Genomic DNA, 12,331 nt, shown 5'->3' on the forward strand with positions numbered 1-12,331 from the left:
GTTTATATTTCGTGACCTTCAGAGATATGCACGAGCTACTACTTTCATCCGTCAGGCTACTCCTATTACGAGACTTAACAAAATTCATCACTGAGAACAAAGATTCACAAGCGTATGTGGATGAAAACATGGAGAGTAATGCTGTTGCAAAGTTTTTTAAACAGAAAAAATTTTCTGGAATGGCATTCCAAGTCCTCAATAGTTCGTTTTTGACACTATTGAAATTGCTCTTCCCCTCTCTCATCAATCCATGTCTATGGTCTTTAAGATAACTTGTTATGTAAAATTATTTATTTATCTAAGATGCACCTACACTGAATTTATCTGAAAAATAAAAAAGTCGATATTAAGAAAAAAATGTAAATGGAAGATTATAAGAGAGGGTTTCGCGTGCCAGCAAAAGTTACTGGCTTGCCATGTTTGGCACGCGTGCCAGGGGTTGCCCACCCCTGCGATAACAGGTTTGATTCAGTGGATAGAACATTGGCCTGTGGACTGAAGGGTCCCAGGTTCGATTCCAGTCAAGGACATGTACCTTGGTTGTGGGCACATCCCCAGTAGGGGGTGTGCAGGAGGCAGCTGATAGATGTTTCTCTCTCATCAATGTTTCTAACTATCCCTCTCCCTTCCTCTCTGTAAAAAAATCAATAAAATATATATTTAAAAAAAAAAAAAAAAGAGCAGGGACCATGTCCCATGTGCGTGTTGCTATGTTTCCAGAGCTGGCACAGAACCTGGCATGAGGATTCTAACCTCTTGGGAATGAGCCCCTGGATTGGGTCCACCAGAGAGTGGGCCGAGGGGAGCAAGCCTGTGACATGGGCACCCGCTGGTGCCCTTGTACGTGGCCTCCCTGCTTCCTTGCTGCTGCTCTTATTTGTCTTTTTATAACTCTTACCATCATCATGGAAATATATTACCTTAAAATTGTTGAAAATAGGCCACTTTAGGAAAATGTGCTCAGAGGATGCAAGTGGTCTCCCTGCCCACCTCCATCCTTATGCCCCAATCAGCCCCTGCTGTGTTCTGGCCCACACACTGTGCCTCATTTGTTGTCTGAATGAGGCAGCATCCTGCATTCCCCACCCTTCACCTGCTCTTCAGTGTCCCTCTCCTCAGAGTCCGTGGGTCCCCAAAGCATATCATCACTTACCCCCTCCAGCCCCTCTCTCCTCAAAGTTCATCTTCTTGCTTGCTTTGAGCCCATCACTCCCCACCACCCCACTTTCCAGTTTGTTGTCCCTGCCCCTCTCCCCTTGGCTTTCAAATGTCTTTTCAACCTAGGGGTTTGGGGGGACTTTCCTTGAGCCTCCAACTCCCTTGATCTATTATCCCTTACACCCTTCTTCCCCTCAATGCCAAAGCTCTTGAGAGAACTGTCTCTGTTTGCAGCATTCACTTTCTATCCAGCTACCCACTGTTGTTTATTATTTTAATTCACTCATTTTTGAGTAGTTAGTACATGTTCATAATTCAGGGTTCAAACCGTCCCAGAAGGTACACAATGAAACATCTCCTTCCATTGTGTCCCCAAGCCCCACCGTGCTCCTCAGAGGCAAGCTGCTACCACCATCCTGTGTCTCTTTCCAGAGAGCATGTACACATGCATATTCTTGTTTGTGTTTTGTTTTACACAAATGGAGACGTTTATGCACATTTCCTACCCTCGGCTTTTTTCACTTAAAATATCTTAGCGAGTTCTACATGAGTGTGTCCAAAGCGGCTTCATTCTTTTCAATGGCTGCCAAGAACGCTCTGTGAGGATGTACCATACATTCTCCCCGTGGACACTGGAGATGCTTCCGCCTTTTGTTCCAGCCGTCATGCTGCGAGGAGTATCCTTGCACATAGGATTTTTCCACCCCTGTGAGTGCATCTGTGGGCTAAGTCCACTGAAATGAAATTGCATTTGCATTCTGGAATTAAATTGCTCTCCATAAAAGTTGTACCCATTCACCCACCACAGCAATGTATGGGGAGGGCGGGGGGCCTCATTTCCCTTACTTTTTACCTTCCCGGGCAGCCTAAAAAACCCTCAGCAGATTGTTTTAACGAGTGTTTTTATTTTTGCCAGTCTGATAGCTGAGAAAAAATACTTTCAATTTGCCTTTCTTTTCATGAATGGGGTCAAGCATTTTCTTATGTTTAAGAGCCATTTGAATTTCTCCTGCTGTGGATTGTCTGTTCCTATGTTCTATTGCATTGTTGATCTTCTAAGGTTTCCTAAGAACTCTCTGTATAAGACAATTAGTTCCTTGACTGTGATATGAGTTGCTAATATTTCAGTCACTCCATAACCCTTTGCAATATGTCTTCTGTGCCAATAAAGCACGTGAAACTGTGGTCCTGGTTCCTGTGCACGCCCAACCCTGAAACCCAGCGCCTTCTTGCTTCCATTTGTCTCAGCATTTGACACCGCTGACCCGTTCTTCCCGAACTCTCCTTTTTTCTCTCATCGTGATTTTGTCTTGGATCATCTCCCAACCCCTCTGTGACTTCCCTTTATCCTTCTGAAATTCCTGTGGCAAGTGCCATGGGGAGAGGAGGTCTTTGAACTCTGCCGTGGCAGTGCCCTGGGCACCATCCCTTACTGAGTCCTCAGCACCTTACACCTAGCTGGATGTGCAGACTAGTGTCTGCTGGTCTGAATTCAAGGCAGGCTCAGGACGCCCATCCCCTTCTGCCCCCTCCCCCACTCCCGCCAAGGCTCAATGTGTCTAAAACCAGTCTTACCGTATCCACTCTCTCAAAACTGCCCCTCACAACGTCCACATCTCCACTGGATTCCTACGACTGGCCCAATCCTCCTAGGGCAGTGGTTCTCAACCTTCCTAATGCCACGACCCCCCAATTTCATTGTTACAAATTGAACATAATTAAAGCATAGTGATTAATCATAAAACCAATATGTAATTATATATGTGTTTTCCGATGGTCTTAGGAGACCCCTCTGAGAGGGTCGTTCAACCCCCAAAGGGGTCGCGACCCACAGGTTGAGAACCGCTGTCCTAGGGCTTGAGGGGGAGCAGAATTTGCCACCCCAAAAGATGTCTTTTGGGATATTGATTATTTTAAATTGGTTGTTTTCTAGAAACAAAAGACTCCAGGAAAACTCTTTACCTTCCCCGGCAGCCTAAAAAACATTAGCTAGAAGGCCTGCTCCAGTAAGGGCAATATCACCATAGATAACTATAGTTTAAGATAAACTAAGTGTGGTAGACAGGGGGGCATTTTATTTTATTTTATTATTTTATTTTATTTTATTTTAAAGTTTACCTTTATTTTGTTTTTGTTAATCCTCACCCGAAGATATTTTTCCATTGATTTTTAAGGAGAGTGGAAGAGAGAGGGAAAGACAGAGAAACATCAATGTGAGAGAAACCCATTGGTTGGTTGCCTCCTGCAGGAGCCCTGACCAGAGCCAGGGGAGGAGCCTCTAACCAAGGTACATGCCCTTGACAGGAGTCGAACCTAGGACCCTTTGGTCTGCAGACCGATGCTCTATCCACTGAGCCAAACCAGCTAGGGCCATGAGGCCCTTTTAATCAAGTCCTTTCTGTGTCCCATTGTTCAAGATGGCACAGCAAACATGTGTTTACCATTTGATTTTCCATTTCCATGTGAATTGCCATCCTGCCTTTTTGAAGTCACAAACCACAACATCATACACACACACACACACACACACACACACTTCCTTAGCTCCAGATGACATAGAAGCCTCAACTGCCTCATCTGTCTTCAGGGCTAATATTCTTATGGAATCCCCGAATATGCAGACATTTTTTAAACAGTGGTTATTTTCTCCTGATAATCTTTCTCATGTTCATTTGATTATTAGTCAATCCAGAAGAACTTAGAAATGTAGGAGGAAAATTCGTTTTCTTTCCACACTGCCCAAAACCTCAGCATCCCCAGCCCGGGGCCTGCTAAGTCCTACGGATTCTCCTGTGGAAGTCTTCCCCTCCGCCCCAGCCCCAGTGTCATCCTGCTTGTCACACGCCCTCCCTCTCATCCTCTCATCGGCATCCACTCCCAAGTAACACTTCCTCCTGCTGCAGTCCTGCCCACCCATCGCCCTCTGCTCAGGAAGCAGCCCCTGGCATGCAACCCCACCCCCTCCCACCCCCTTACTCATCAGCAGAGGAGTCTGCAGGAAGCCAGAAGCCAGCCTGAATTAATGAAGCCTGGATCCAAAGGAGGTACCATGGCCTCCTAGTAGTGGCAGATGGCATCTCTCCTGTTATATCCAAAGGAATCTATCTAGTTATCCCTTTGGACAAATCAGTGTTTGGAGAAAGGGTTCTGCCATTGTTATTTGTTAAACTTAGACAACCAACCAGAATGCACTCTATTCTGGTCTCCCCACTCCTTCCCTCTGCCTGGCCCCCATTTTTGCTGCCGCTGTACCCTCCCCTAAACCTCCTAGAGAAACTGGTGACCAGGGGCCATCTCTAAGATGTGCTAATCCCAAGGGCCATCCAGCCATTCCAGGCTGGTGTAAACCTGGCAAACGTTGGCCAGTGCCCCTGTCCACCTGCAGGACCCTGCTCTCCTCTCTGTCCTGTTCCGCCGGCTTCCCAACACCGGTGCAAGGACACAGCGGGAAACGGCCTCCAGCCAGGTGCACCACGGAGCCCTCGGACATTTATATTAGGAGGTCCCTGGATGGTAGAAAGAGTCCTGGCAACTTAGCATTTCCTGGCGGCGCACGCAGGACTCGGCATCCTGGTCTACGCACCCGCCTAACCCCCATCCCCACCGCCACCCCCACCCGTGACACATTCTGGTTTGCTAGGATCTGGTTGTTTGGGGCGGGGTGGGGGGAGGGGGTCAGTAGACAAGAAAGAGAGAAGGTGTGTCCTGAATGCAGGGACGGGCTCTCACTGCTGCCCAGGCCGGGAGAGGAAAGGGAGGGGAGGGGTGAGGCTCTGGAAGGGGTGGGCACCGCTGGGCTGTCCCGGGCGGACCGGGGCGCCGTGTGCGCGCGTGTGGGGAGTTGAAAAGCCCTGCACGTCGGGGCAGCCGGACAGAGCCCAGGGCGTGCGCCAGCCTCACAGTGTCTCCTCCTGTGGCCGCAGCCATGACGGAGACCTCGGACAAAGTTCCCATCGCCCTGGGAGGGCCTGACGACGTCGAGTTTTGCAGCCCCCCGGTGAGTAACTGGGGTCCCAGCTCACTCGCAGGGTAAGGGCGTCAGGGATTTGTGCCACCGAATGTGGGGGGTGGGAGCAAGGTGGGCGCCCAAATGTGGATGGTGACGCCCCACGCGAGTGTGTGTGTGTGCGGGGGTCACCGGATCCACAGACAGGTGTGAAGCGGAGGGGGAAAGGGTGTCAGGAGGGGGCGTCCTGTGACCGGCTGCGAGTGCAGATCAACCGGGTGGTGGCCCTGCACCGCGAAAAGTTTGCTTCTCGGACATCCACGCCTGAGTGCCAGGGAGCCCGAGAGGGAGCGGCGCGAAGGAGGGCGCCCGGAGGAGCTCAGGGCGAGCTGTCTCCCACCCCCGCTCCCTCTCCTCCGGGGGCGCTGCGCGGGGATCTCCGGTGCGGGAGGCGCAGATGGGATCGGTCCCCCTCCGTCCCCGCCCGCAGGCGTACGCCACGGTGACCGTGAAGCCCTCCAGCCCCGCCCGGCTGCTCAAGGTCGGAGCTGTGGTCCTCATTTCGGGGGCGGTGCTGCTGCTCTTCGGGGCCATCGGGGCCTTTTACTTCTGGAAGGGGAGTGACAATCACGTAAGTCGCGAAGGGTGCTCAGGGCCGGAGGCGCGCAGGACCCCGAGGCGCGCCGGGTGGTGGGGTCCTCCCTGTCACGAGCATGTTCCCCGCCAGGGGGCGCCAGAGCGCTGGACCTCGCGGGGGTGCCACTGGCGGCTGGCAGGCCTCCAGCCCAGCATCTGCTTTCCTCTAGCAGTGGTTCTCAACCTTCCTAATGCCGCGACCCTTTAATACAGCTCCTCATGTTGTGGTGACCCCTAATTTCATTGTTACAAATTGAACATAATTAAAGCATAGTGATTAATCACAAAAACAATATGTAATTATATATGTGTTTTCCGATGGTCTTAGGCGACCCCTGTGAAAGGGTCGTTCGACCCCCAAAGGGGTCGTGACCCACAGGTTGAGAACCACTGCGGGGGGTGGGGGGCACCTCTGCCTTCTTCCTTCCAAGGCCACCGCGCTGCTTTCTGCTCTTAGGACACTTTGCAGAAAAGAAGTCAGGGCTGTAAGGGGCAATATTAAAACGCAGAGTAGCCGAGTAGAGGGGGAATGCATGGGGCGGTTCGAGGAAAGCCCCTTTCTGCAGAACAGGCTGGCGCTTCCACTGGGCAGTGTGTGACCTTGGATAAGGCACGTCATCCTCTGGCCTCGGTTAACTCATCCTCAGGGAAGAAATGGAACAGCCTCTCTCGGCTGAGAAAGGCTGGGAATTTAAGAACCTGGGACAAAGATAGTGAAGGCCTAGCGTTGGGAACGAATTTGACCTTCCAGGAGTTTCTGTTTGTTTGCTTATTTCTTTAAGTGTGTCCTATTCGGTAACGCGCTTTTCCACCCTGCTCTGGAGGAGGGGGGAGGGTGATGTGTAACTTCCTTAAAAGTGGCAAATCTCTTTAAAAATCCATTCTGGCCTACTGGCCTAGTCACGTGTGTTTTAATGGTGACTGTTTCACGGACTGCTGTCCTACTTTCTTTGTTTGCAACTATTTATTTTAAAGCTCCAGGGGCCCTCGAGGAGCATAAAAGGTGCTTCTAACTTGACTGGGCAGAGTTACAGTGTGTTTAAACAGCCTGAATTTTGTTCACCTACGGAAAGGGGGCATTTTATCTCGATGACCATTTCCCGGGCTGGCAGAAGCTTATTGGACTAATGGAAAAGAATTCCATCTCTGGGATCCACACAAAGGGCAGTTTCTTAATCATCGCCCTCAGAGGATCTGTGACTGCTGTTCCCCCCTCTCTCCCACCGTGAAATTCAAAGCGTGAACGAATCCCAGTACTTAGAGAAAATGGTGCTGAAAGCAATTCAACCATTTTACACATAACATCTTCTGCAGTCGCTGCCTAATTTGTATTTTTAACTCAAATGCCTAATGTAGATAAGCATGCCACTTAGCGCCGAGTCTGTTTTAGAGACTATATCAAATTCACAAGCATCGATTTGTAAGATCAGAATTGCACAGTATTTTGTGTATATTTGAAAAGTGCCTTAATGTATTTGTATTTTAAATATGGAAGCTGGGCCAGATGCTCATATTTGAAAGCAGCAACTAAACATGGGAACAATTTCAATATCTACATCTCCATTAATAGCAGAGTTTAGATTGTCATCCCTTGGGAAATTGTATGGTATTTGAATGTAGATGCTATCTTTTAGATGACAAAACCTCAATGCTACAGGTCACTTGGGGATAAAAATAGCTTTGGGATTTTTTGTGTGGTTTTATTTATTTTTATTTTTTGGTAAAGATTTTGGTCATGTGATATATGTAAATGAATATTATTTGGCTTTTAATTATTCAAGGCAAACACAGCTAACTGACAAGCTTCTAAAAAGAGAGATTGAAAGATCTTACTGAATAGCGTGGGCTCCTTTTTTCATATCTTTTACTTTCTTGCAAGACGGTTGATTATCTGGTTCAAGAGAGCAGTATTAAATTCTAAGAATACAGAGGAATAGTGTATCACATTTTGTTGCCGACAATCAAAGTTATCGCTATTTCCTAGACAGGCAGGAGAATGAAGAACACTGCGGTAGTTTGTTTTCTTTTGTTTTGTTTTTTACTCCCAAAATATTCGATGCTGATCCAGATTACTTAAGTCTGAAAAGCAAATAATGAAATAACTAAATACAGCAAATTTGGCACCATCTCTGCCCAGCACATGCACAGGTCTGCTTTCCCTGATCACAAATCTAAGTAGTCCAAACAAAACATAATAAACAAAGGCAAGTCTCTGTCAAACAGAAAGACACCTCCAACCAAATGGACTACGCAGTCTTTGGGGATGATCTGTAGCTCTGCTTTTCTATTTTGTTTTTAACATATGTTTTTAATGATTTCAGAGAAGAAGGGAGAGGGAGAGATAGAAACATCAATGATGAGAGAGAATCATTGATTGGCTGCCCCTACAAGGAATCGAGCTTGCAACCCAGACATGTTGCCCTGACCGCGGATGGAACCCAGGACCCTTCAGTCCGCAGGTCAACGCTCTATCCACTGAGCCGAACCGGCTAGGGCTGCTCTTCCATTTTGACTTAACCAGCTGTAATTCACCTCCTATCCCTTTCATATGGGTAAATCCCAGGAGGGCAGGTTTACTTGAAGTCAGCTGGAAGACTATGAAGCATCCGAGTGCTAATAATTGGGGACAAGTGTCTAGGCTCAAATACTGAGGCCATGTTTCAGACATAGAACATTATTGTACATAGAACTAGGCATTGGAATATGGGAAATTCCCACCAATATGAGATAGCTGACAACCCTACCCTGTGGGATAGGGTGTGAGATCATTGCTGGGGGCCTTTCTTCTCAGACCAATTTTTCTAGACACTGACCTAAACATTATGTAATTAATCTCAGAGAAGCCAGGCTTTATTAGAAACTCATTAGCAAGTATCCTTGGCTGCAAAAGGCACCATATCGAGCAGAATTTTGGCAAATAATAAACTTCATTGTACTTGGATAGAAATAGCCTTAGGTGCCAGCAGCTCCATCAGTTTAGAGGAAATAATGTGATTACTGCTCCATCAGCCCAGCCTCCTTCTGAGCTTGGGGGCCCAGTACTTTGGAAATAATTTCAGACTGTTTACCACCACTGCCCCATAGCCTCAGGGGCACAGACCTCTCGCTGAGCCCCGCGCAGGCTGTGGGCTGTGCATAAAGGATGGACTGGATGCAGGAGAAAGGATGCAATGCCTGTGCTTGGTCAGGAAGCTTTTGCTGGGAGGAAGGTGAGGACAGGTGGTGGTGGTGGAGGGAAGTGAAATTTTCGACCACAAGCCATTCTTCTAGTGTCGAAATCTTGTCTCCTTCAGACCTGCTAAAAGGTGGACATCATTGATTTCTTAAGTGTTGCATTGCTTCCCTAGTGAAGGCTTATGTGCAATGCTTTCCAGAGAAAGAGCCTCCTGGTGCCTGAGTGAAGGACGCCGTGCCAGCAAGAACTCATAGTGCTGTCTGCCTGCTTCTTCTGACAGTCGTAATTGACCCACGTGAACAGTAGCTGCTCAGAGAGCACAGGGACAGGACAGTCTGCTGTCTGAACCTCAAGAAAGCACTGGCTCGGCCAGAGAAAGCAGGTTTCCCACACGGGCCACCTGAGCTGCCAAGTGAAACCAGGCTGGTGGGCTCTGCTCCAGCTGCACTAAATCAGAACCCCAGGAAGTGGCTCTCTCCTCAGGCCAGCCTGGGAGACCCTGCGCTGCAGGGAGGGTGGCTCAGGAAGAGGGAGGAGGGGTGCAGAGCCATGGTGGAGCTAGCTAGCACGCAGTAGCTTCTGTTCTGCTGAATGAAGGCTGCGGCCTGGAAGGCTACAGGCTAGCAAAGCCATCTCTGCATCTCCACTGATAAAATAAAAGCATGCCCTGTGGGTCTTGTAATAATGAGTTTTCTACAAGTAATGATCCAATAACAGCAGATCCTTTCCCAGTGTTTGTTCATGTAGCAGTCATTCTTCATAAGGAGAAAGAAAATCAGACTTGAATTGAATCTGAGCTATTTGTGGTAATGACCTACTGACACTAAGTAGCAAATGTCTTTCATCAGTTCTCATTCCTTCCCCCTTTAAAGAATTTATATATTACATCCTATATAATAAAAGCCTAATATGCAAATTGTCCCCTCCGGCGGTCATTCAACCGGGAGTTCAACCACCCGCTATGACGTGTGCTGACCACCAGGGGGCGGCACAGAACATGGCAGGCATCCCCCACAAGGCACTGGCAGCAGGCCCTGATGGGCCCCGAGGAGAGCAGGACTGTGGCGGGATGGAGGAGCAGGTGAGCGGGCAGTGCCAGGCCAAAGCAGGTGCAAGCAGGGGCCCAGGTGCTGCCCAGGGCCCAGAGGTCAGCTGGGACCTGCCCTTCCATGCCAGACTCTCCCACTTCAATTGCCGGCCAGGCCTAGGGACCGCACCGTGCATGAATTTCATGCACTGGGCCTCTAGTATCATATAAGAGCTACATTATATATAAAATATATATACATATATATGCCTCTAAGTCAGAAAAAGTAAGAAAGAAGGAAAGAAACCCACCTACTATTCCACAACTCAAAAAACGTTCTAGCAGTCAGCAGCACACTGAGCAGGAATTATTTTTTAAAGTAGTGTACTGCCAAGACGTCTAAACCAAGAGAGCCCTTGGGATCATCTAATTTAGTGGTAAACTTTTTAAAAAAAATTTTAATGGCAGAATTTTTCTTAAGATTTTACTCAGAAATCCAGTACATAAAACAGAAGCCGAGTGGCTCTGCTTAAATTGTAGGTGGGCGGGAAGAAAGGAGACTCACAGTCCCACCTGCTCTGCCACCCTCTGTGAAACATCAGAGCTTTAAAGTCATAAATGAAAAACCACCTATGAGGTCAACCTCTTCATTTTACACTCAAGGCGCCTCCCAAGACCCAGGGATGAGTGGTGTGGCCACCTGTCTTTCCGATTCCTGGACCAGTGCCCATCTACAGTGCCAAGCCTTCCCCTCTCCCCCCACATGTCTCATAACAAAACCCCCTACAACCCCATACGCCCGCACCATCGAGTCATTAAAATGAGTCACTCTCGCCCTGATTGGTTTGGCCCAGTGGATAGAGCATCGGCCTGCGGACTCAAGGGTCCCAGGTTCGATTCTGGTCAAGGGCATGTACCTTGGTTGTGGGCACATCCCCAGTGGGGAGTATGCAGGAGGCAGCTGATCGATGTTTCTCTCTCATCAATGTTTCTGGCTCTCTATCCCTCTCCCTTCCTCTCTGTAAAAAATCAATAAAATATATATTTAAAAATAAATAAATAAAATGAGTCACTCCCATTTTGAGCTGAAACAGATGTGCACATTGACCTTGCTCTCTGCAGATGCTGCTCGATATGCGGCAATCCCAGTCTGGTCTGAAGTCCTTCCTCTATACCAAGTTCCATGCCAAATCTTAACCAAAAGATTTTTTTAAACTTTCAGATTGAGGTGCCCTCTGCAGACTTGTTCAGTTAATAGCCCAGTTAACCTTCTACCTCATCCATTTCCATTTATCCATCAACTCTAGCTGCATAGTGGAATTTCCTTTAAAAAAAAGAAAGATCTGTGTCCAAGCCCTAAACCTGTAGATTCTGATTTGACTGGTCCGAAGGAACCCAGGCATGGGAGCTGGAGATTCTATTCAGATGCATCTACGCAGAGCCAGAGTTGCGAATCACCGAGCTATCTGAATTTGTATCGCAGACTGCCAAAGGTTTTACTGTTTTTTAAAGGTGTTCTCCATTTTTTTTTAAATATGGAATTTGCTTCACAAATTTGCATGTCATCCTTGCTTAGGGGCCATGCTAACCTTCTCTGTATCATTCCAATTTTAGTATATGTGCTGCAGAAGCAAGCACTTTTGAAGGTGCTCTTAAAGAAATCATTGTATTAAATGATTGGTATGTAGGTAAGTTCTCATATACAAATATATTACTCTCAAGGATGATTCAGTGTATCTCTGACAAATGTGAAAGCTACTCATTCACTGCAGGTCCAGAGATAATCCCTGAGTTGCTGTAAAAGGAAAGCTCACTACTCTGTTCACTTCCAGATTTACAATGTCCATTACACCATGAGCATCAATGGGAAATTACAAGATGGGTCAATGGAAATAGATGCTGGGAACAACTTGGAGACCTTTAAGATGGGGAGTGGAGCTGAAGAGGCCATTGAAGTCAATGATTTCCAGAATGTAAGTATATTTCATGCATTTAGAGAGTTTGACCAGGCAGCCTGGGGGCTTTTCCCATCCAGGGAGAAGCATCTCTCACACACATCCCAATGGTCACCGGTTCTCATGGCAGATTCTCTCTGAGAAAGGACTGCTCTTTGTTTTTAATATTTTCAAAATGAAAAAAAAAAAAAAACAACCCACAACACTTTGGCATCGAAAGAACAGTTCTTGGAACTATATGAAGTCTTGGCAGAAACAGGTGCAAGACCTATTTCTTTCCAAGCAGTTATCCACAACTCGGTGAATAAAGTACTCACACTATCCAAGAGGGCAAACTCTTTTTTTGAACTTACAGAGAGGAGGGAGATTTTATTTTATTTTTATTTTTAAATTTTATTTTCTTGTTTAAAGTATTACAAATAGTAGTACACATG

At 47.4% G+C, this 12,331-nt stretch overlaps 1 protein-coding gene across 2 annotated transcripts in view; it reads left to right on the top strand.

The window, feature by feature from the left end:
* Positions 1 to 4,881: 4,881 nt before the first annotated feature.
* Positions 4,882 to 12,331, top strand: part of LECT1 (leukocyte cell derived chemotaxin 1) — a 29,061-nt gene continuing 21,611 nt past the window's right edge. Inside the window, exons 1-3 of one of the 2 annotated variants that reach the window (XM_005878624.2) lie at positions 4,882 to 5,155; positions 5,595 to 5,735; positions 11,775 to 11,915. In XM_005878624.2, coding sequence (XP_005878686.1) covers positions 5,084 to 5,155; positions 5,595 to 5,735; positions 11,775 to 11,915 — 354 coding nt within the window. In that variant the 5' untranslated portion in view covers positions 4,882 to 5,083. The remainder of the gene's footprint in view (positions 5,156 to 5,594; positions 5,736 to 11,774; positions 11,916 to 12,331) is intronic. The other variant, XM_005878623.2, reaches the window with a different exon arrangement.

This window comes from Myotis brandtii, unplaced genomic scaffold (assembly GCF_000412655.1).
Source record: "Myotis brandtii unplaced genomic scaffold, ASM41265v1 scaffold569, whole genome shotgun sequence".
In the NCBI taxonomy this organism is placed as follows: domain Eukaryota; kingdom Metazoa; phylum Chordata; class Mammalia; order Chiroptera; family Vespertilionidae; genus Myotis; species Myotis brandtii.